This window comes from Ambystoma mexicanum, chromosome 5q, assembly GCF_040938575.1.
Source record: "Ambystoma mexicanum isolate Mex_15411 chromosome 5q, UKY_AmexF1_1, whole genome shotgun sequence".
NCBI lineage: Eukaryota > Metazoa > Chordata > Amphibia > Caudata > Ambystomatidae > Ambystoma > Ambystoma mexicanum.
Genome location: NC_090933.1, coordinates 925,607,881 through 925,632,401, shown reverse-complemented (window position 1 = coordinate 925,632,401; position 24,521 = coordinate 925,607,881). Strand labels below are relative to the sequence as shown.

The 24,521-nt window shown below is 47.0% G+C and overlaps 1 protein-coding gene across 3 annotated transcripts in view; it reads left to right on the top strand.

Moving 5' to 3' along the window:
• The window catches only part of RNF19A (ring finger protein 19A, RBR E3 ubiquitin protein ligase), a 970,824-nt gene that overhangs the window by 122,853 nt on the left and 823,450 nt on the right, over positions 1-24,521 (top strand). For all 3 annotated transcript variants that reach the window (XM_069621438.1, XM_069621436.1, XM_069621437.1), the window contains one exon: positions 784-1,530. In XM_069621438.1, coding sequence (XP_069477539.1) covers positions 935-1,530 — 596 coding nt within the window. In that variant the 5' untranslated portion in view covers positions 784-934. The remainder of the gene's footprint in view (positions 1-783; positions 1,531-24,521) is intronic.

Genomic DNA, 24,521 nt, shown 5'->3' with positions numbered 1-24,521 from the left:
GTATGAAATTGTGTTTTTTCATGTTTTTTCATGTTTTTAGATTGCCACTTGTGAGTACCTTAGTGACATATGTAAGGGACTAGCTGCTGAACATGTAGCTAACCAATAATAATGGATGTTGTCAGAGTACTAATGGAGTGTGAGTTTGCATTTTATCACCCAAGATAGTCTCCACTTTGACTCCCAGCTATACTACATTTGTGTTAGTCTAGTTTCTATATGTGACTCTTTTCTCACTTCCTTTTCCTTGACACAGCTGTGAATGCTAAGTTCTAGGACACCCTAGAACCCAAAGAAGGACGTTTTTGATAGTCAACACATCTATCCTACGGAGGCACTTAGTACATTTGTGCTTGCACTTTGTATGAACTGGAATTTTTGTGCACTATGAACTTCTATTTGCACTTGATATTGGTGCACTTTATACTGGTGCACTTTAAATTAAAACTGGAGGTGTCCCCTAAATGAAAGGTTTACATTATGGATTTTATCAGGAAGTAGTACTGGATCTTTTGCTCATCGTATGTATGCCCATGGAGAGTGTGCTGCTGTTTCTGTAGCTACTTAGATTTAACAGTCTAGATCATTAGCTGTTGGCACACACAAAAATGTAAGATACTAGGAAATGCTAGCGAATGATAAAGCCATTATCAAATTGATCATACTACTTTTCTAGTACAGAAGTTTGGTTTGGTTTTAGTTTGGTCTTAAATGTAATTAGTTGATGTTTGTATGTTGGTGTTATTTCCGCCTCATTAAAGCAATTATTTTTCCTCCCCACAGAAAGTAATCAAATTTCGTTTTCGTTTTGGGACTATGCTTGTATGAAGAATGTATCCCAATGGAGCAAGCTGGATGTCTCATGGCCTAATTATTCTACCTCTGCTTTGGGCAAATATGGTTTGTTTCACCTGTGAACTTTGACCCCAATGTAATGAGTGTTCTCAAAATGAGTTTGCATCGGCAGATGGGCTCAGATAGGGATTTGCAGTCTTCTGCCTCCTCTGTAAGCCTACCTTCAGTTAAAAAGGCCCCAAAGAAAAGAAGAATTTCATTAGGCTCGCTCTTTCGCAGAAAAAAGGACTCCAAACGCAAATCAAGAGATCTAAATGGAGGGGTGGACGGCATTGCAAGTATTGAAAGTATACATTCGGAAATGTGTACTGACAAAAACTCAATTTTCTCCACATGTGCATCTTCTGACAATGGATCGGTCTCTAACAGCAAACCAAGTGGCGACTCCTTGGAATGTCCCTTATGTCTTTTGCGGCACTCGAAGGACAGGTTTCCTGAAATCATGACTTGTCCGCACAGATCTTGCCTGGACTGCTTGCGCCAATATCTGAGAATAGAAATTTCTGAGAGTAGAGTTAATATCTGTTGTCCAGAATGTTCTGAACGTTTTAATCCCCATGATATCCGTTTAATCCTGGATGATGATATCTTAATGGAAAAATATGAAGAATTTATGCTGAGGCGTTGGCTTGTGGCAGATCCGGATTGCAGATGGTGTCCTGCTCCAGACTGTGGGTAAGCAAACGTCTTTCTTTATGTAAACCAACTATGTTGGCAGTTTTCTTCTTTGTGCTGCCGAATGGTTGACTGTATAAAAGTTACCACAGTACTAACACACTAAAATATCCTGCTTATTCCTCATTGATCTTAATCTGGAACCATGTTTTTGTCTTTGCCCAATTCTCTAGGAAGTTAAGTGTTGTTGCCTTAGACTTTAAGGTGTTCATAAACAGACAAGTTCCTAATTCCAATGAAAAGCATGTGTCTGAAGACAGTGGAATGAGACCAATATATAAATGAAGCTTTATAGAAGACACACTGTTTTACTTGGGAGGAGGTGAGGAACTTTGAAAGGGGATCACAATTGTGAATTGGATCCTTTTGTGGTGGAAGATGGTTACATGTTCTTAAAGTGTCATGTTTTCAGAGGAGTCAAATTCCCTATTTGGGAGGTGGGGTGGGTTCAGGTTCAGTAACAATCAGGAGGGATGAGGTTGCAAGCACTTGGTAACACAAAAGACATTTGTGTAATCGGGAGCTAAAACAAGAGGGAAATCCTTGTGTTTGCCTGAAAACAATACTCTGGTAAGGGGCAGACGCACAACAGTCAGGAAGATGGCACTGGAGTTCCCTTATAGACTTGAGGATGCAACGATTGTGGGGTCAAGAAAACATTCTCTTGGATGGTCAACAATGATGGTTGTGGGGGATGAGTGGAAGGGTAACTTTCAAAACTGTTTTAATGTTTGTGCGTGTGGAGGCTTTTGCCAGGTGGCTGCAAGATGAGTTCAGTTCTTGGAGGACAGAGGACCGTGTGGCCCAGGGTTTTACTGCTGAGATGGGGAAAGTGTTCAAAGTGACTGGGGTAATTACCCTCCCACATTCTGACTTGCCTCTGTCCCTTTTACTCTACAACCTCCTGCATTTGGAGCTTAGAATTATGAACTTTTCAGATGTGCTTCCTTCTGGCTTTCCATTGCTCAGAATCTTTAGGTGATGCTCCCAAGCCACCTCCAGCATCTGTGATCCAATGCTTTATGCATGTCTGCTGCATCTTGTCTGCAACCTTCTCTCGCCTCTACTAACCGATCAGGGAGTTGGCAATCAGAGAAATTAAGTTAAGTTACCTTAAATCTTTCCTGAAAGCTTTCTAAGTGTTGGTCAACCCATTTCTGGATCTAAATAGCAGTACCCTTTTTTTGGGCGGCTTTTGGGTATTTCTCTCTTTAATATGCAATGTGCTAAAAGGAGTAGGTTATCTCTTTTAGCATTTTTTAGAGGGCAGTGGTGACATAAGTGGATGGAAATACTACCTTAAACCTTTTGAAGAACATTTACCGAAATCTGATACTAGATATGTAAGACACAACCGTTGGAAATATCTTCATTTTTAATAGTCCGCCTTACAGGTCATACTGGAAAGTGGACATGGGAGCTAAACATGCCCCTCCTAGCTAATCTATTTATGGCCCAATATTGACACATGCTTGGAAACCTGTACCAGAAGAGGTCAGTTAATGTATTGTTCTTTGGGTAATACATATTGGTGTCTATGTGGTTTGGAAATGGAGGAAAGGACTGCTCTTAAAATATTCCTAAAATGCAGTGATTGGCTAAATTAAATTGTCTTCAATATTAATTTAACATTCTTGGACAGCTACCCATAGATACCATTCTCGGATTTGTAACCTTGTAGAACATCTATTTTTAAATCCAGCAGAAGCTGAAAGGTGATGCAGAGTTGCAGTGGCCATTTTATCACTATTGCCAACATTTCTCTTGGAGAGTTTTTACTTGCAGAAAGATATTATTGTAACGAAGAACAACACAAGAGGGAAATTGATCCATTTAGTGAACATTTTAAAGATGTGGATACGTGTCCAATCATGGACAAAGCACGAAAAGAGGCAGCGAAGAGAGTTGGGGTCATGTTGCTAACTCGTCAAAATATCAATCCAGATTGAGAGTGCATAAAACATAAAAACAGGGACAATTTCTGCACATTAATATATATAAGCAGCTAAAAATGGCCATTTATAAAAGAGCAAATACTTAACTATATTGAGTTTTTGTTTTTTGCAGGGGAAAGAAACGCATTAAGCTCAACTGAAATTTTCGGAATTCTGGGCTTGAAGAACTACCAAACTACACATTTAATGTACATTTCTGTTTTTTCATTGTCTATATACAAGAAGCACAAAAAAACGATATCTGACAGAATTGTTGAACTATTCCAAAATCTAGACACCAGACAATTTTGATCAACGCATTAGATCATAGAACGTTCACAGGGCAATGTAGAATCTCTGCGGTTAATGGGCATACAGTACATGTCAAGCCCTCTAGGAAAGGACGCCGCAAATGTTTTGTGGAAGCCAGATTCATATATGTGGGACCCTAATGACACAATGTAAATCATAAACTACCTTTCTTGAATGGCACTACTATCCTCTTTATGGCATTGTTATTCATTACCAAAGGGGTCAACATTTCAAGTTAGAAGCTACTGGCCAGCCATAAAATGTCACTCACCACCTCAATTCTACACATACACACAGCACACCATTTCATACTCTCCAGGAGTTCATTATCGCTAGCCAATAGCTATTGGCGAGTGCAAACTTTGCGCCCTGCATTTTAATAGGAGGTGATGCATCATGTTCCTTAGATATATAAATTGTGGAAATCTTTAGTTTCACATATTGAAAAGGAAGAATCGAGAGTTTCACAAATGTATCTCCCAACGAAAAATCAAAGAATGTGTGTGACACTTTGATATTTTCTTTAAAAACTTTTTTTATAATCAATTATTCACAACATTAAATCAGCTGGGATTGGTGCATAAATCATGCTAAAAAACATAACATAACCAACTCTCAGACTCCCTTTCATACCACAGCAAAATGATTTCCAATTGGAACCATGTTCCCCACATAATATACACATTTGTACAGTGCATTGCAACAAAATGTCATAGTAACTACGATAATCAAAAATGGACTGTATATCCAGAATCAAGTAAATAAAATTGAATTTTTCTGGTAAGACACCACTAGATTTCATATTGAATTTCTGTTGTAACAAGCAAACATGTACATGTTTCTGTCCTCTTAAACGATGCCACTGTACATAATGTCGCAACTCAATATAAGTGCAACAGGGATTTCAAATTAATTGTCCTTTTAAAATGTAACCACGAGGACCAATCACGTCAACACGTTTTCCCTGAGGTGATTATCTCTGGATGTGTAAATCCTAGAACGGAAGGGAGACCAATTACTCTTGGATATCCATTACTGGATGTCCTATATAATCATGACCACCACACACTAAATCAAAACAAATAGGTGAAGCATCAGGAGAAATCAATGGTTACTCCACTTTAAACTGTTCTGTCATTTATATAAAGGAACTCCTGTGTTCGTTGTTAATCCTTTCATGGATTGTCTACATGGATCCTATGAACACTGTGATGATGGCGTATTTAGTTATGGCATTAACTCCCTAAATTATTATATGCATATTTAGAATTATCTCACTTCTCTCCAGAAACGCACAATACCAAGCAGAATAAACCTTTACCTTCTATGTTACTGTATCCTAAATGGTTTTTCAAAGCATCCATCGGTGGTGCTGGGGGTTGAACAACACACATTAGATCTCCCCACATGCTGTAAAGCAAACAAAGATCTTCATGTGTCTTCAGCTAAATGGATTTGTTTTGCTACAATTATTGCCACATTGGTATCAGAACTTTGTGTCTCATCCACAGATACTGTGTTGCATGTTATTTCATTGCAAGTGCAGCCTTAGAATGGCTGATGTGAATTATAAACTGTAACGTCCCAAGCGCGATGATGTAGCCGCGTGGCGTCACATTAATGGAAAAGATGGCATCTATTGTAAGGGATATGCAGACCTTCCGGTAGGACTGAACTCTGCAGGAGTTATTCAAGTATTCATAGAGCAAGTTATTTAAATCCTAGTCACAGGACCAAATTATCAGAATCTATTCATACTGGAATTATTGTTCTCTTAATAAATGGCTAAATGCAAGTTGTTTGTGCAAAAGAACATTGGCAAATAATATCAAACGCACACACATGGCTATCGATATTGAACACGAAGACTGTCTCCATATCCGTGCTTGGGTCACGTTATGCCACTGAACGGTCTCATTTAGTCCATTAGTATGGCTTTTGTTAAGAAAATTATTCTTTGTTCAAGATGAAATAGCCTCTATTCTCCTGATTATCCCCCTTTGACTTTTTTCAAGATCACCAATTGGATGTCCGTGAAAGCATATGTGAGAGTTTTGTAATGTTTGACTAAAGTGGCTTATTCTGTTTTTTTTTCATACAGCTTCGATGCTATGATTCTTGTTTTACATTTCCTATTGTCTTCCCAAAGTAACAGAGACCATACAGGCAGTATCATATTCCTGAGGATTGTGGATCTGCTCGGATCACATGCTATGCATATGCTGACATCTTTTGGTAGCCGCGGAGCATTACATTTTTTTTGTTTTTGAAACTCAAAGGGACATCGACATGGCGTGCCAGTAATACTATCCCTAGTGTGATGTCCACTGTACCCATGGTCCTGGATTGTTTCTTTCCGCCATCTTAGTTGGACGCATATCACAGAGTTCCTTCTTGGTGTCAGTAAAAGTTGAACATAGTATTTCTTTCTGTCCTTTTGACAACTGTTTACTGCAAGATCTTCAGCGACGGCTTCAAGGACAAGACCATCCACCGACAAACTTTGCCAATGGGCCTTGGCCCTGCACAGTAGGGAGAGCAGGGGGAGGTTCATATTCTAGTCTCACTAGAGAATGCATATTCCCCTTTTCCCCTTTACTCCCATTTATTTCGCTAGGCTGCCATCCTTGCACATGATGGAAAACACCTTTTTAAAATTCTGTCCTTCCTGTAACAGGAAGTTTCCCTGGAAGAATTTGCACTGAGTGTGCAACCTTTGCCTCCGTAGGGACTACGCAAGTCTTGCAAACTGTTCAGGCCCAAAGGACCGCAAGACTAAACGCTGGGCACGCCATACAGGCCGAGGCCGCTATGGACCGTGAGGGATCCTCCAGCAATGGCCGCATCGACGTCCTAAGTGACTCTGAGGGCGATCTGGATCCATCGGATTCCCCCGTGCGAGCCCCCAACCGGCAGATCGGCGGTTCTGCTACAGGGACGACACCCGGTGGCTCAAGCACTAGCAGTTCTCACCACACCAAGCACACCCCCTATGGCCGAAAGTCAACCACGTCGTCGACTGATAAGCCACACGTGGTGTTGAGGGGGAAGGTCCAAACATTCCCTGTCCTCTGAGCCATCGCGGTTGCGATCACCCCATGACAGGCCCCCGAAATAGATGTTAAAAGTATGTTCCTAACACCATGTCTAAATCTGAAAAGCTCTCTCGTACCAGCGACTGGGCGTCGAAAGACGCATCAACAGCCTTGGGCGACGGGGTACTGGGGAGTGCGGAAGCTCTAAATTAAGCGAACTAATTAAAAACCACATTCGAAACGCCCTACTAAAAGCCAGAATGTCAAAATTCAAAATCTTCGCACCAGGTTACAAAGTTGAAAAACTCAACAATGTCGACGCCACAGGCTACGAAAAGTAGGGATTACACTACCCCTGAGGGCATTCTTTCAGGAGCTATGCATCATAAGCAGACCTCTGCCCCAGAACCTCCACCTACTCCCTCCGTGTTGCAAAGCTCCTCCCAATGGACCCTGGAACAATTTGATGGGGTCAGGAGGAGAATGTCAAGTTTTATAAACTTCTTTTGATGAACACCCCGAACAACTCAACAACCTTCAGGGGCCCACACAGAGCGGGGCAGCAAGCACACAGCCTGCAGCCAAAGATGCCCACCTGGACACCATGCAGAGTACCACCATCATATCCGGACTTGGGTCAGGACACATATTACTATAACACTCAAGGCTCACAAGACCCTGGCTTGTATACAGACCAAGGGGACACAGAAGACGTATACCAATATTATAAGGACAATGGTGACGTATACATCATCCAGTCCCCAGACCACACCGATCAACCGGTGGCTGACTCCCTTGTAGACAACCAGTTGCAGTACCATGTCTTGCTCTTAAAGGCTGCAGAACACTTCAAGATGGATACCCTAGAGACTCGGGTCGATAAAGACTTTGTAGAGGACATGCTTGGGTATAATAAATCTGCAGCACAGTTTATCCCTTTGCTCCAATCAGTCCAGAGTTGTATTTAGCCCTCACTGCTTACCCCTAATCTGACAAGGGCAGTCAACCCACGCATGGAAAAGATGTTTAGACCAGCCCCTTCGACCCCTTATACATTAGGGGAGAGCTGAAGCCTGACTCTCTGGCAGTTACCACAAGAGATAGCGGTAACACCGCTAGCCTCTGCCGAAGCTCCTCCTGTCAAGGAGAGTAAGAAAATCTACACCCTGGGCAGAAAAGTAGCTTCCTCAGCTGCCTACCAAGAAAGAATAGCTAATCCTTCCATGCTATTATCCAGCTACTGGCCACAGTTGGGACGAGATCACCCAAAAAATACTGTCCCAGAGCACCTAAAAACACAGCTCTCACTCGCCATCGCTGAGGGCAAGCTGTATCCTTAAAAATGACATGCATGCAGCAGATAACACAGGGAGAATCATGGCAGAAGACACACTAATCAAACGCCATGCATGGCTCCGTCAATCGGGCTTCAAACTGGAAACCCAGGCTACCCTACTAAACATGCCCATTGAGCCCAACGCTTTATTTGGCAAAGCTTTTGAAGATGCACTTAAAAGCTCAAAGGAAGAATATGATCCCCTCCAATACCTTTGACCAGAGAGGAGGCTCAAACTCATGCCGATTTAGAGGACAAAACTCCCAGTTGTCCTCGAACTACAACCAGGGTGGAAAAAGGTCATCCTGGGGCTTTTCAAAAGGTCAGTCCTCCCAACAGGGTTTTCAAAGAGGCTAAAGAAGGTTTAGAAGAAGGGGCAGATCCTCCTCAAGAGGGGGCTCAACCCCTCCTAAACAATGACCACGCACTACAGGTTCCCTCCCATGCCACTCCAGTAGGAGGTCGAATTGCACACTTTGCTCACGCATAGGTTGGGCTCACGTTGGACAAGTGGGTACTTTCCGCCGTGGCAGGGCGTTATTGCATAGAAGTGATTCAAACGCCAGTCAATCACCCGCCAATACAAAAACGGACTTCACAGGAACAACAAAGCATCCTGTTGGACGAGGTCAAAGTACTGCTACTAAAGGACGCCATAGAAATCGTCCCGGCAAACCAAGGGTATTTATTCAATGTACTTCCTTGTGCCTGAAAAAAGACCTAGCAAACATCCATGACAAGCCACAAAAATTCTGCATGACCATGCTACAGGAAGTAATCCCTCTGCCGAAACGGGGTGACTACATGGGAATCTTGGGTATGAAAGATGCATACTTTCATATTTCAGTGTTCCCAGCACACAGAAGATTCTTGCGCTTCAAAATAGCAAACCAGCACTACCAATTCAAAGTGCTACCCTGCGGCATAGCCTCCCCTCCAAGGGAATTCACCAAGATACTAGCAGTACTGGCGGCGCATATGCACAGAGAATCAATCCCAGTGTACCCTTATCTGGACAACAGGCTGATAACTGGGGAGTCACCAAATATTTGCAAGCAAAATACCCAGAGAACAATCCATGTCCTGTTTCAATTGGTATTCTCAATCGAGGAGAAATCGTTCCAAGCACAACAAAACAGTTCTTAGGAGCTGTCCTAAAGACGGAAGAGGGTCTAGTCTTTCCATCAAACAAAAGAGTGAGTTACATACTGCTGCAAATACCTCTGTATCTAGCCGGTCACCAAATAACTGTACGCAGGGCAATGCGCTTGCTCGTGATGATGGCATCATGCATTTATCTGATTCCGCACGCACGACTGCGCATGTGCCCCAATGCAAGATTGGTTAGCGAAACAATTGTCTCAGGCAAGCTGTCAGTGGGACGATCTAGTGGTTGTTTCGCTAACCCTAGTCCAAGCGCTATGCTGGTAGACAAAGGAAAATCTGTTGAAGGGGAAAACATTTTCACAACCCTACAGTGCAATCGGTTGGCAGCACAGACTCCTTTCTCACCGGGTGGGGAGCCCATTACCTTCACCACACAGTGCGTGGACTGTGGACTCATATCACAGCCCAAAATCACAAAAACCTTTTGGAGCTGCTAGCAGTGCTCAAAGCTCTGTAAGCTCTACCAAGTGCACCTGCACGGACAGCACCACTGCCAAGTTCTACATAAGCAAGCAGGGGGGCACACACTCTCTAAGTCTGTCCAGGCTAGCACATCAAATGTGGAAGTGGGCACTCAAGCGGAACTTCATTCTCTGGCAGACTCATTAAGCGTTCCTCTACCCGAAGAGCACGGGTGGCAGCTCGACAGAGAGATCCTAAAAGATATCTTCTCCTTTTTAGACTTGTTCGCCACAAGCCAAAAAACACAATACCCAGACTTCGCATCCAGGTTTCCCCAACACGGATCCAAGGGGGAACGCCATGTGGCTGAACTGGTCAGAGAAATTTGCCTACACTTTTCCCCCTAACAACGCTACTGAGCAGGCTAGTGAACAAAATGCACCAGAACAAGTGACATTAATCCCAGTTGCTCCTATGTGGGCGATACAACCCTGGTCTCCGCATCTGCATAAACTGGCGATGTGTAATCCAATCAAACTCATGTACCCCTACAACATGCTCACACAGCACTGGGGGACGATGTTCCACCCACACCCTCAGTCTTTGAACTTGACAGGCTGGCTCCTGAAGTCATAGAATTTGGCCATTCAAAACTACCTAAAAGGTGTATGGAAATCCTCAAGGAGGCAGGCAAACCAAACACCAGACACTGTTATTTTAACAAATGGAAAAGATTTGTAATATGGTGCCAGTCAAAAAAGTGTAAACCCAATCGAATGTACTCCATCACACATTGTCCATTACATGCTCCACTTACTAGACTGCGGGCTAGTATTAAACTCAAGGTTTACCTAGCGTCTCTATCCGCGTACACCACTTCTCAAAGCAAGGTGTCCTGGTGGAAGGTCCCTGTGATTGATGAATTCATGGAAGGAATAAAGTCTTTACCCTCACATTTCAAACCCGCCTCCAGTGTGGGACCGAAATGTGGTACTTGTAAAGTTCATGGGACCCCCCCCCTTGAGCCTATGCACAAATCCAGCCTTAAACACCTTGCATAAAAGACAGCTTTTCCCCTCCATAAGAGGAGTCCGTGAACTACAAGCTTTGTCAGTGCAAGACCCTTTCTTTGTTCTTTTCAAGGACAAGTTGGTACTAACACACCCTAGGTTTTCATCTAAGTACCATGTCAACCAGTCCATCGAACTACCAGCTTTCTTTCAAACCCCTTCAAGCTCAGCTGAGAAGCTCCATACACTAGATGTAAAGAGGGTGGTCCTTTACTATTTGAACAAGACAAAACCACTGCGAAAACCAAACCAATTGTTTGCCTTCCCTGCCAGAAGCCATGGAGACAATCACGTTTCAAGAAACGCCATCTCCAGGTGGATAGTAAAATGCATACAGTTCTATCAAACATGACTCTGCCATTCACTCCAAGAGCTCACTCTATCAGGGGTACAACGTTGGCCTTTATTGTAAATGTCCCGCTGGACGCCATTTACAAAGCAGCTCCATGGAGCTCTATTCATACCTTTACTCGGCACTACTGCATTGACACACACTCTAAAGCAGATTCACAGGCGGGACAAGCAGTGCTAAAACATCTATTTGCCGCTGTACTTTCTCACAGCCCACCACCTTCTCCAGACACTGCTTTGCTTATCTATGCATAGCATTTGATCTAAGCAGATCCAGAAGCCTCAGAAGAGATACATTATTCACCGTAATCCTATTTCTGATGCTTGTATCTGCTTAGATTCACATGTGCCCACCCTTTCTCCTGTGTGGAGTATAAGGTGCATAGATGTTTCTCTGGTTTACCTACTTTATTACATCTGTAATCACGCTACACTATGTCAGCAACAAAACAATCGGAGGGACCGCGACGCGCGAATGTCCATGGCTACAGTGGACGTCCCACTAGGGATGGTATTACTGGCATGCCCTGTCGATGTCCCTTTTCGAGTTTCGAAAACAAAAAATGTATACTCCTACGTCCCGTCCCCTTTCCTCCATACTTATGGGACATTCCTCCATCCTGTGGGACGGGACCGGAGCACTTTGTAAAAAGCATCCAAAAATGTTGCACACATTTTTAGTCTTTCCTCTCTTTCTGCGCGGGGCACGGCACGCGGCCGTAACCCCGCCCATCTCGGCTCCGCATCACCCATCAGTCCTTTTCTCCGCTCGTTTGGGACTGGACGCACTTGCATCTGCGGAAGATTTTCTTCCCTTTTTTCCACTCTGGCTCTCGCTGGCGATCGTGTACTAGTCTGTCTGTTGTTCAAACTAGACTTTCCAGATTGTTCATTGTGTCACTGACTCTTCGCGAGGGCGGACCCCCATCCTCTTTGTCTCGGGTGTTTGGGTCTGGACCAACTTGGGACTTTTACTGTGATTCCCTTTCGGTCCGGGCACTTCAACGTCTGTTGGAGCGCTGGGAGGAGGCGTTTCACCGTGCCCCTCCTTTGCATTTTCAAGCTTTTATCGACGAAAAGAAGAAACGCCCTCTAAATTATTTACTTTTTGGAGCACCCCGGCCGGGAGATACCTTTCCGGTCTCTTCCTGAGCCGGTCACTGGGGATTGCCCTGAGGTGCCTTCTGGGCCTAAATATTGTACCAGGGTTTTCTACGAGAGCCTCTGTAAAGGGCCGACGGATAACGCAGTACACTCTGAGGCCACTCCTGTGGGGGCGGCTTGCAGACCCAGTTCTACTGAGTCGTGGGATACCGGCGCTAGCTCTGAGGCCTTTTTATCGGCTTCTCTCAAAAATAAAACCGGGGTGTGCCCCGAGGCCTTGGTTGGGCTTGGTTTTACCGAACGGATGTTCGAGGCCCGCGCTTGTAAGGCTGTTACCGGACCTGGGTCCGAGGTCCCTCGTACAGAGGCTAAAGTTACCAACATTTCTGAGAGGCCTGGCAAGGCCTTATCAGTGAAAGTTGTCTCTCACCGTTCCCGCTCTTGTGGCGACGCCAGAACTGTTGAGGTGGCAAAGAAGGAAAGTTCTTCCTTTACCGGCAGCGCCGAGGTCCTTCCTGAGAAGGCTAATTTGGCTTTTGGTATGTTGCAGAAACATTCCAGGCCTCATAGTACCGGCTCTGCCGAGGTTCCTTACGTAAAGGCTAAAGTTAAGACCCCTGATCCATCGACGGGGACCCTCACTTCCTCACGTGCTGCAGTTCCCCTCAGGTGATGGCAAAATGGCGGCCGTTCCCGCCACGACCACTGTGGCCATTTTGGGCGCTTCCCCTACAACTACGCCATCGGCCTCAGGTTTAGGGCTTGGTTCTGTGGGTGAAGATAAAATTCCTTGTGCACATCCTTTTCACCCAGTTTATGAATGGAACGCTCAGATGCCCCTTTTGCACAATGTTTCGTTGCCTGTGGGGTCGGCACATTTTGATTTTTGTGGACACTTCGGGGGATGGGCCTGTGTGGCAACCCTCCCTGTTACGTCCCTGGAATTGTCCTCCTCATGAGAGGCCTCCTCCGTTAGCTCCAAAACAGTCCCCGGAGGACGCTTTTTTCGGCAAATTTCAGACGCTCATGCGTATCGAACCCATGAGGGAATATTTCAAGGGGCTTTTTAGGGAGATATGCCCACCCGCGCCTACGGCTCCACCCGTTCCTCCGGTGGCTCCGCCGGCGCCGCCCTTGCCTACGGTGCCTCCCCCGACCCTTCCGCCATTGCCCCCATTGTCCCCTGTTGACGAGGCAGTCCTGACACGGTTCAGCAGGTTCCTGACCTGTTGAGGTGCAGGGCGATCAGGACAGCGAGGACCTGCCCCGCTCTATTAGAGCTTTTCATGACAGGGTACTGGACATGATGTGCTTTTTGGATGTTCCGGTGCCCAAGGCACCCGCTCCGCAGGAGGGTGTGCTTTCTGGGGCGTTCACCCGGTCTCCTTTGGAGCGTACCAGCCAGTTTTTGCATAAGGACATTTTGGCTGAAGTCCGTAGGGTCTGGGAAAAGCCACACTCTGGACTTTTTGTCAATAAGAAAATTGACGCGCGATACAGGCTGCATTCTTCGGAAGAGGTGGCCCTGCCGTCTTCTCTGCCCCCCCCCCCCTCCTCCACAGTGGTGGCTGCGGCCACTTTACAGTCCAAGCCTGCAGCATCCTCTTCTATGACGGCTACTCAGGTTCTGGAGAAGGAGGACCAGCTCCTCGACTCCATTGGGAGGAAGATTTTTGCTAACTCTGCCTTGCAGCTCCAGCAGGCCAATGCAGAACTGGTGTTAGCGGGGGCAAATATGAGGATGTGGAAAGGTCTGTCGGAGTTCGAGGAGTTCATTCCGGTCGAGAAGCTGGAAGACTTTAAGGCGGGATTGTCCGATGCCAGGGTCTTGGCCCAGGATCTGCTGGAGGCTGCGGCTCAACACATAGACACTTCGGCTCGGGGCCTTATGCTGGGAGTTGATACCTCCCGACAGACGTGGTTGCATGCCACCAAATTTTCAAAGGAGGTGCAGGACAAAGTGTTGGACCTTCCATTTGACGGTAAGGAGCTGTTCCATTCTACAACGGATGTGGAGCTGACCAAGACGAAGGACAGCACCCAGACAGCTAAATCCTTGTCAGTCCTGGTTAAAACTCCTTTTAAGACCCAGAGACCGTTCTCGCAAAGCCAGCCCTCTTCTGGTTTTATAGGTTTTCTAGACCGGAAATCTCGTAGAGTAGATATCCCTTTGGGTAATAACCGCCGGAGGCAGCAACAGACTCGGTTTTTCTCCCACTCCTCAGCCTCCTCTTCAGGTTCAGGTGGTAACACCACTGAAGATCCTACAAAATGAGGGTTCTGTGTGCTCGCAAGAGACCCCGATGGGAGGACGCATTGTGCCTCATTGGGAGGCGTGGCAGACCATCACCGAAGACAGGTGGGTCTTGTCAGTTGCTCGGGCGGGCTTCCGCTTACCCTTACCCCGCCCTTCAACCCTCCTTTCCAGCAGTCTGGGTCGTCCTCCCTAAAAGCAGAGATTCAGAAACTTCTGGATCTCAGAACTGTGGAACCCGTTCCCCTTGGGGAACGAGGGGAGGGCTTCTACTCCCGGCTGTTTACGGTGCCCAAACCCAACCAGGCTGGCCTGCGCACCATCCTAGACCTTTCCCAGTTCAATCTTTTTCTACCCCAAGAGAAGTTCAAGATGATCACGCCCGGCCAGATACGGTCCTCCTTGCAGATGGGCGATTGGCTCAGTGTGGTGGACCTTCAGGATGCGTACATGCATATTCTGGAATCCAGATATCTCTGCTTCTCTGTGGTAGAAGAGCACTTCCAATCTCTAGTGCTTCCTTTTGGCCTCAGCTCAGCGCTGCGTGTCTTCACAAAGATGTTGGTGATCGCGCCCTATCTTCGTATGCAGGGTATCCATGTGTATCCGTATTTGGACGACTGGCTCTTGCGCAGCCCGTGCCCTTTGAAATCTGCCTACAATCTTCAGTCTCTCATCCAGCTCCTGTTCCCCCTTTAGCTGTCGGTGAACTGGCAGAAATCTTCCATGACAGTCTCTCAGGACTCGTTTTTTCTGGGTTTTCGCTGGAACACTATCGACTGCAGAGTGTACCTGACCGGGGACAGAATCGCGGATCTGTTGGACACGTGTCAAATGTTTGCACAGTCGGAGAGTATGACGGCCTGGTGGTTCCAGAGGCTGATGGGTCTCATGGCCTCGTGTGTGTTGGCTCTTCCTCTTGCCCGTTTCAAAATGAGGCAGATGCAGATGGCTCTTCGGAGTTCTTGGCTTCAGGCTGTGGATCCGGACTCCAAGTTGATAACAATTCCGGCTTTCATGAGAGCAGACCTGGACTGGTGGTAGTCTTTCAGCAACCTGTCGGTAGTGGCGGGGTTTCAGGACCCAACCCCGATGGTAACGGTCACGACAGACTCCTCCCTTGTGGGGTCCGGTGCGACGTTGGACCATCTTCAGGTCTCAGATCTTTGGTTGCCTCAGGACAAGCTCCCTATCATAAATCTGCGCTTCTGCCGATTTTCCTAGGGCTCCAGGCGTTCAGACCGATCATTGCCAACAAAGTGGTCTGTATCCGCACGGATAATGTGGTGTTGATGTATTACATCAACAAGCAAGGGGGAAACAAGTCTCCGCCCCCCCCCCCTTCGTCGACCTGTCCATCTAGATATGGGAGTGGGCGGTTCTTCATGGTGTCTGTCTACTTGCAGTACACATCCCGGGCCAGCTGAATGTCACGGCAGATGCCCTCAGCCGGAGGACGATGGTCCGCTATGAGTGGGAGTTGGAAGGCGGAGGTCCTCTCATGGATTTTCCTGCGTTGGGGCACGCCGGAAGTGGACCTCTTTGCTACCACAGCAAACGAGAAGCTTCCTCTGTATGCCTCCAGAAGCGGGCTGGGAGCCTCCTCTCTGGGGGATGCTCTCGAGATTCCATGGCACAACATGAGGGCTTATGCTTTCCCACCCCTGCCTCTAGTTCACCGGATGATTTGCAAATTGAAGAACTCAGTGAACTGTTCTCTTCTACTCCTAGCCCCGTGGTGGCCGGCCAGGTTTTAGATCTCAGAACTTCAACACCCGCCGATCAGGTTACCGGTGACCCCCGATCTTCTTCACCAGGGGAAACAGCAGCTGTGGCACCCCTCCCCACAATCGCTCAGCTTGGCGGCATGGTGCCCGAGTTCACGTCTTTAGAGTATCTTGGCCTGTCTGCAAATAACATGCGTATTATCCAGGCAGAAAACCCTTGACTAGGTCCCAGTACAGAAGCAAATGGCTCAGGTTCTGTCATTGGTGTTTAAACAAGCAGTTGGACCCAAGGGGGGGGGGGGCAACAATTGACACGGTACTGTCCTTTTGTATCCTACTTAGCAGAGTCAGGCGTTCACCTTCTGTCATGCAGAACTTATCTTTCGGCGGTTTCCACTTGCCTTTCTACGGACCAATGCTCTTACTTTCTGTCTAACCCAGTGGTTAAGAGGTATTTTGCAGGCTTGACACGCCTTTATCCTCCGATTCGTAGTCCGCACCCGACGTGGGATCTAAATGTGGTCCCGACGGCGCTGTGCCATAAACCTTTCGAACCAATGGCCACGGTGGACCTCCAGCACCTGTCGTGGAAGGTGTCCCTTTTGGTCGCCGTTACTTCAGCAAGGCGTGTGAGTGAGCTCCAGGCGTTGTCGGTGGGGCATCCCTTCTTGGTCTTTCACAAGGATAAGGTGGTCCTACGGACAAATCCTACTTTCCTGCCAAAGGTGGTATCTGAGTTCCATCTGAACCAGTCAATCTCCCTGCCGGTCTTTTTTCCGAACCCTGCCTCAAGGCAGAAAGGGTTCTGCATTGCCTCGATGTTAGAAGGGCTCAAGTTCTATCTGGACAACATAAAAGCTTAGGAGTTCTTTTCAACTGTTTGTGACCTTTGGTAACCCACAAGGTAAGCAGGCCTCTAAGGTGACTATTTCCCGATGGATCGCTGCCTACATTACGGAGTCTTACACCGTCCAAGGGCTGAAGCCTCCTAAAGGTATTCATGCACACCTGGTGTCCCCTGGGAGTCCATCGCAAAGGCGGCTACTTGGGCCGCCCCATCTGCTTTTTGTAAGCATTATTGTCTAGACATGAGCTCAAGGTCTGATGCTCGGTTTCGTCGGGCTGTGCTGAAGAACCTTTTTCAGTAAGGGGTTTTTCCATCTACCCATAGTTCCTGTAAGGAGTGCTTGGGAATCTACCAGAAGTATGGAGGAAAGGGGACGGGGCGTAGGAGTATAACCGGGTTACTCACCGTAGTGACCACCTTACTCCTAGTCCATAGTCCCCTTTCCGCCATACGCCCGCCTGCCGTCCCCTCTAATAAGGTTCCTCTGTTATTGCTAAGAGGTCTTGGACCTAGCGATAGAAAAGGACTGATAGGTAATGTGCGAGGCAGAGCTGAGATGGGCAGGGTTACGGCCGCGTGCCGGGAAACGCGCAGAAAAAGAGGAAAGACTAAAAATCAAAATTTTTGGATGCTTTTTTCAAACTGCTCCGGTCCCGTCCCCGTCCCACAGCACAGAGGAATGTCCCATAAGTATGGAGGAAAGGGGACTATGGACTAGGAGTAAGGTGGTCACTACAGTGAGTAACCTGGTTAATACTCTGCGGCTACCACTAGATGTCAGCATATGCATAGCATGTCAATCTAAGCAGATACAAGCATCAGAAATACGTTTACGGTGAGAAATGTAATATATGTTCGAGGGGATTGGGTCCTCCGACTTATTCCATATCTATGACTGTAATCACCACAGCTGTGCTGCTTCAGAAAATCTTTCTGCGTCCTGCGTCTATGACGTCGATATGCCGCCCTCGAGGACCTCCTCCGACGGCTGACGTCACTGGATGTTATAAGTAGGACGCACGACGCACATAGCCTCAGTCCCGTTTTTTCCACGAACGTGTTCGCTCCGGGAATCTCGGCGCGCCTCGACTCTTTGGAGTTTGTTTCTCGGTTCTTCGAACCTGTTAGTTCTGTGAAGTTTCTTTTTTCGTGAAGGATGTCTACCTCGTCTTCCACCCCGCATCCGGGATTTAAGAAGTGCTGGGACTGTGGGTCCAAGATGTCGGTTACGGACTCGCACGATACCTGCCTCTGGTGCCTCGGGGAGGCCCATGACACGGATGACTGTTGACTGACAGTTGCTCACGTCTAAAGCCTTGCGGGAGCGCAAGAAGTTATCGGTAGATAAGGTGTCTAAGCCACAGAAGTCTAGGTCTGCGGGGCTTTCGACGGACGATTCGAGAGGCGACTCTCCGCGTCGTCGTCGGAAGTCCAGTGGGTCTTGGTCCCGGAGTGGGTACCGCCACTCCTCTGCCTCTTCGAGGCACTCCCGGAAGCGCCGTCATCGGTCGCCTTCCCTGTCCTCTTTGAGGACTCAGCCCGTCGGCGGGTCGCTTACCCTACCAAGCAGGCGACGCGGAGGAATGGGCTTCCTTCGGGAAGATAATGTTAGCGATTCTCGAATCGCACGGCACCGGTCCGTCCGCGCCTCCGAGTGGGGTCTGTCGTGATCGGTCGAGAGACACCGCTCGCACGATTTCAGGCTCGGGTGGTCGGCACAATTTGCGGGAGAGGTCCTGCTCGGACAAGGAGAATCGTTCTCATCATGCCCGGTCCAGGTCCTCGAGGCGCTCGAGACCGTGTGAACCTGTGATGTCTTCGAGGAAGACGTCGACAACGGTGGCGCCGAGGTCGTCGACTGACTCTTTCGAGGCCCCGCCTCCGAGCAGGTCGTCGGCACCATCAGCGCCCAGGCTGTCGAAGGACACGCTCTGGGCTCCGGCCTCAAGGCCTGTGTCGACGCCATCGATGCTGTCGGCACCGTGTTTGGCATTGACGCCGATTCACTCGATGCCCTTGATGCCTTTCGAGGCTGTGTCGACAGGGGTACCCCGAGGCTCGGTGGAACCCCCTAGAAAGGCTCTGGCCAAGGTCAATCATGGCTTTGGTTCACATTCTGTGCCTTCTTACCGCCATCTTGAGTTTATTTCAGAGGTGGGTGAGGGTTCTGATGATGGCATGGTTCCTAATATGGTGCCAGACAAGATTCTCTCGGGCCATAGCCAATTTGAGGACCTGAGGCAGTCCCTGCACGATGCTAGTGGGCTGGACACCTCTCCAGAGGTGCAGTTTTATAGGCCTGAGCCTGGCTCTCATGCCGACTCCTCGTACCGGCAGCTTATGTCGAGGGTCAACAAGTACTTGGGATGGTCTGCTCCCCCGGGGGAGTTTCTTCTGGATGACCTTGCGGATATCCTCGACCTGGGTCCACCAACTGACCCGGTACTGCCGTTTCATATGGCTCTACAGCGGCTTGGACTGCTCCGGAGAGTCTCCTGGCAGTGGGCAAGTCTTTGCCGTGAAAATACTGCCCAGCCACTAGCGACCCCTGCTACTTGTCCAAGCACCCTGCTCCGGAGAGTTTGATGGTGCAGGCGGCTACGGCCCCGCCAAAGCAGGCGTCGTATCCTACCATCCCTCCTGATGGGGACGACAAGCGTTTTGACGACTGGGCAAAGAAAGTGTTTTCTGCAGGGGGTATGGCGCTTCTGGTGGCCAACTGTTCCTTGTCACGTTACACGCACACTCTGTGGAACTGTTTCCTTAGTGGCTGAACATATTCCCGAAGGGGACGAACGGGATGGTTTCCTTGCCATGGTTCAGGATGGCAAGGATGCCATGTGTGAGGCCGTTCAGTCGGGTTTGGACATGGCAGATTGCGTCAGCCAGTCCCTGGCGGGGAGCACCGTGATACACAGGTTTGCGTGGTTTCGGAAGTCAGGCTTTGCTCCTGATTTGCACGCTTGCCTCCTCAACATGCCCTTTGACGGGGAACATCTTTTTGGCAGCAAGGCCAACGAGAGCCTTGAGAGGTTGCAGACCTCAAAAGCTGCAGCAAAGTCGTTGGGCGCTGCAGTTCGACAACCTCCGCCTTTTCGTCCTAGGGGACAGCAATGGAGGGGAGGTTCCTTTTTGTTATTAATTATCCTTTGGTAAAGCGAAAGGAGCTGCCAGTCAAAGGGGCCACCGTAGGAGTGCCAGAGGTGGAAAACAAGGTACTCTTGGTGCCAAGGCTGCTCGGGCAGTTGCCTCTTTGCCCTTAAGCAACGCCGCAGCCTCTTCAGCTCAGTCATGAGGCCATGTCCCATGGTTCGCCGGTTGGGGGAAGGCTGGCGCAGCATCTTGCAGATTGGCGCGCCATTACTTCAGATGTGTGGGTTCTGGAGATCATAACCCACGGCTACTGTCTTCCTTTCTGGCAGAGGCCTCCAGACAATCCACCGGGGAATTTCTCTTTGAAGAGTCCGGATCTGCTCCTTGTGCAGGAACTTCAATCCCTGCTGGAGAAAGGCGCCATAGAACTGGTTCCTGTAGCGAGAGGAACAAGGGATGGTATTCCCCAGTGCTCCAGATAAGATTTTGAGGTGGGAGTATTTTACTCTCTATTTTTAAACTTTGAGAGTAAATGTGATTTTAGGAGAGTAAAAATGACTTTTGTACTTTTGCAAGAGAGTAAAATGTATGCGACATCCAGCCGACGTGTGAAAAAAAACTGTATGGAAATCATTACTATGCAGTAGCTTTCTGCATTGTGACAGAATGCACCTTTCATTATTTCTGGCCATTTACCCTCTCCTGTATATATTTAAATGTTGAAATCACAAAAACCTAGCCAATTATATAGTAAAGTATACATGAATTTGTATTGTGTGTTTTGAGATTCGATAGCAGAATTGTCTGTTGATGTTTAATGAAAGTCATAATTTCCTGGAGCTATTAGTACCTAATGGTATGCCAATGTTATGATATAACAGTGCAGCGAGGCAAGGACTCCATGCTAAATTCTATATCTAATCTAGTGGTCACATGGTTATTTATATAGCTCTTTTGGCAAAGCGCTGTACATAAAACATATTTATTACAATTACCACCAAACCAAAGTCGGTACTCCTTTATCGACCTTGAAAGGATGAAAGGCTGAGTTGGACTTGCCGGGATTCGAACCCACAAATCACGCAGAGATTGCAGCAACGAGTGCTCAACCAGCTGAGCTATCTTATTGGCTAACATCCTTCAGAGGTTGGTTAACTGAATATCGACTGAGGTATAATGATCACAGTACCTGGATGTATGACAAACCATTTATGAAGCGCTACATAAAGTTAAATACCTATATGGATTATCACAGGGACAGGTTTTGCTTAGTTTCTATTTCAATTACCAATGTAACTTTCCTATGTTTGTTTTTGAACAGCGCTTGCACTTTCTTGAGAGTCAGGTTTTGGATGTTTTATTTGCAGTCTTGAAGATTTGAGAGGCTAGAACACATGCGATCAGTATAATGACAATTACTCACCCTTGAGCAAACACTCTGCTGTCACTGACCATTTATAGTAATGTACCGTATTGACTGCAAGGTTGAATGGATGTAAACTAAACTGTGCATAATGATCATTTTGCACAGTTTTTATAATTAGACTAAATTAAATTAGAAGTAAAAATGATCTGCCTCTGCATGATTATGCACACAGGACCGGAACTCTAAAAAATACAATTGTGCAATACTGGTTTGCTTTCACTGGAGAAAAAAAAGCATAAATTGTTAAACAAAAACAAAATTCTCAATTGCAACTTGGATTTCCATCTTATTAATTAGACAATCCTAAAACTCGAGGAAAACATGCACAGTGCTTTTGAAGCTGAATGGAAAGAAACCATTCCTTTTATCAGTGTGCAGTTTATTTTTTGAAAGGCTTCAGAGAAATACATTCTGCTTCAGAGGTGGCTTGCAATTACATCCATGTACATAAAAATCACAAGAAGCCTTCCGGTTTTTGTCAAGTAACCTGACCTAAACCTGTGTGTAAATGTACCCAGGAAAATAATAAAGCTGGCGTATTTACATGATTTTCATGCATTAAAAGGCCTAGTACTCGCCTTATCTGGAGCACTGGGTCCAATGAAATGGACAGATGCGCCTCCCTAAAAAAACGGATTTATAACGCAAGGGGGTCTCCCCAAAAGTTCCCGAACATATGGGGGAAGCGTAAAAAACATTGAAACCAAGAACAAGGGAGAGCCCGAGTACCCAGTGCGCCCACTTGGTGGGTGGTACAACCCCTCTGTTTGCGTCGTGTCACTCACTGTCAAATGCTATGTTATGTTTTGCTATTTACCGCGTCCTTGAAGACAGGATTCCTAATGTCATTTTGAGCTCATGTTGTAGTTTTTCTTTTGTTTAACAAAACCTAATAAAAAGAATTTAGAAAAAAAAAGAAAAGCCTGGAGAAATCCTCCAGCTTCTTAAGAAAGCAACACTTGACCCTGACTATCTCAACAGCTATCGCCCATCACCCATCTTCCCTTCCTAACTAAGATCCTTGAGAGAGCAATAGCCACGAAACTCCTCCTAACCTCCTTCAGTCCTAGCAATCGGACTTCATACCAAGATGCAGCACAGAAATGGCAACCATCATGGTGATCAATGATGTGCTTCAAATCCATGATGATGCCATCCCTGCCTCCTAGTTCTCGAGCTCTCAGCAGCATTTGACACAGTAGACGACCAGATATTCACTGACAATCTACACTGCTGCATGGGGGGGGGGGGGGGGGTGTCAGCGAGATTGTCCTTGGGTGGTTCAAATCCTACCTTGCAAATCGCCAACAGTTTGTACAAATGGATTCTTCCAAATCATCAACTCTACCCATCTCTTATGGAGTCCCACAAGGATCTATCCTGTCCCCGTGATCTTCAATCTTTACATGGAACAGCTCAGAACCCTCTTTGCTCCACACAACATCCACATTCACCAATACGCAGATGACGCACAGATCTACCTCAAGATATCCTCCATCGACATTCACAGGCTCAAGGCCTGCCTCACATTAATCCAGTCCTGGATGTCTGAAGCTCAACCCCTCCAAGACTGAATTCATATTGCTGACCAACAACCCTGAACACCCCGACATCCAGAGCTGGCTCTCTGCTATGAATCTCAAGGGATTCACACCCCAGCTGGCCACCTGAGCCAAGTCCCTTGGATTCAACATCAACAGTCACCTCAACTTCAAACAGCAGATAGCAAGGAAGACGCAAACGGCATTAAATTAAATGTCTCTCCTGCGGAGAATCAAGCCCTTCATCCCAGAAAACAATTCAGATCTGCAGTCCAAGCATTGGTCCTCTCCGGTCTGTATGGTGACAGCGCCCTTTTGGAAGACCTTCCAGCGACTACTGTGGCACCCCTGAAATGTGTCCTGCATGCTGCAGCAAAACTCATTAAAGGACTCCCCAAATTCAACCCTCATTGAACTGCACTGGCTCCCACTACACGCCTGTATCATCTTCAAATCCTGTTGCTCATCTATAAGGCTGTCATCCTGAAGTCCCCAGCCTACCTCGCTGAGAAACCCAGATTCCCAGGAAGCCTGCATCCGCCAGAAGTAAGAAAATGTGCAGACTTGAATTACGACAGTACAGGAAGGAAAGAACCACAGGCCTTCTCTTTCTTCCCTCCAAGACTCTGGAACCGCCTCCCTGCCAACATCAGACTTGTCCCATCACTTATACAGTTCAGAAAAGAGCTCAAGACCTTCCTCTTCAAGGAATGGTTCCTCCTTAAGAATTAGGTCCAGACACCCTGTACTCGCCACCTTACATGAGATTCAGTGATGTGCTCCCCACTTTCAACCCACCTCCTGCCCCCGGTTGCTTGTTGATCCCTTACTGATAATTGCCCACCCTTGCCCTCCCGTTAGCTCCCTGCTCGTTTTTTCTTTGCTTCCCTCACTGTGTTCTTCCCCCTACGATTGTAAAGCTCTTTTGCTTCCGAAGCTAGGTCTGCGCACAATAAATACCCAAATAATAATAATAATTTATGTCACTGCGCCCCAGTACCCCTGTTCTGTTTTCCCACACACTCGGCATGCTGTTTTTCGGAATATTCTCTTAGTTTGACGATTCGTCAAGATGTTTATTCTATTCTATAAAGCTTTTATATTGCGCTAACACACCTGAAGGCCTCAAGGCTCTCAGAGGCACAATCACAAAAAATATATAATAGAAACATCAGCTTAAGTATCACAGAGCATCAATCCACCCCTTTATCAAAGTGTAATGTTTTTAAACTTTTTTGAACTGTGCCACTGATGGAATTGATCTCAGCAAAAGCAGAAGAGCTTTCCAGAGAGTAGGTACCCATGAATCAAAACTTGACCCGGCAATCTTCTTCAAATAAAAGCGCGGTTGAGCAAATAGATCATCTTTAGTTAACGGCAAGGTGCATCTGA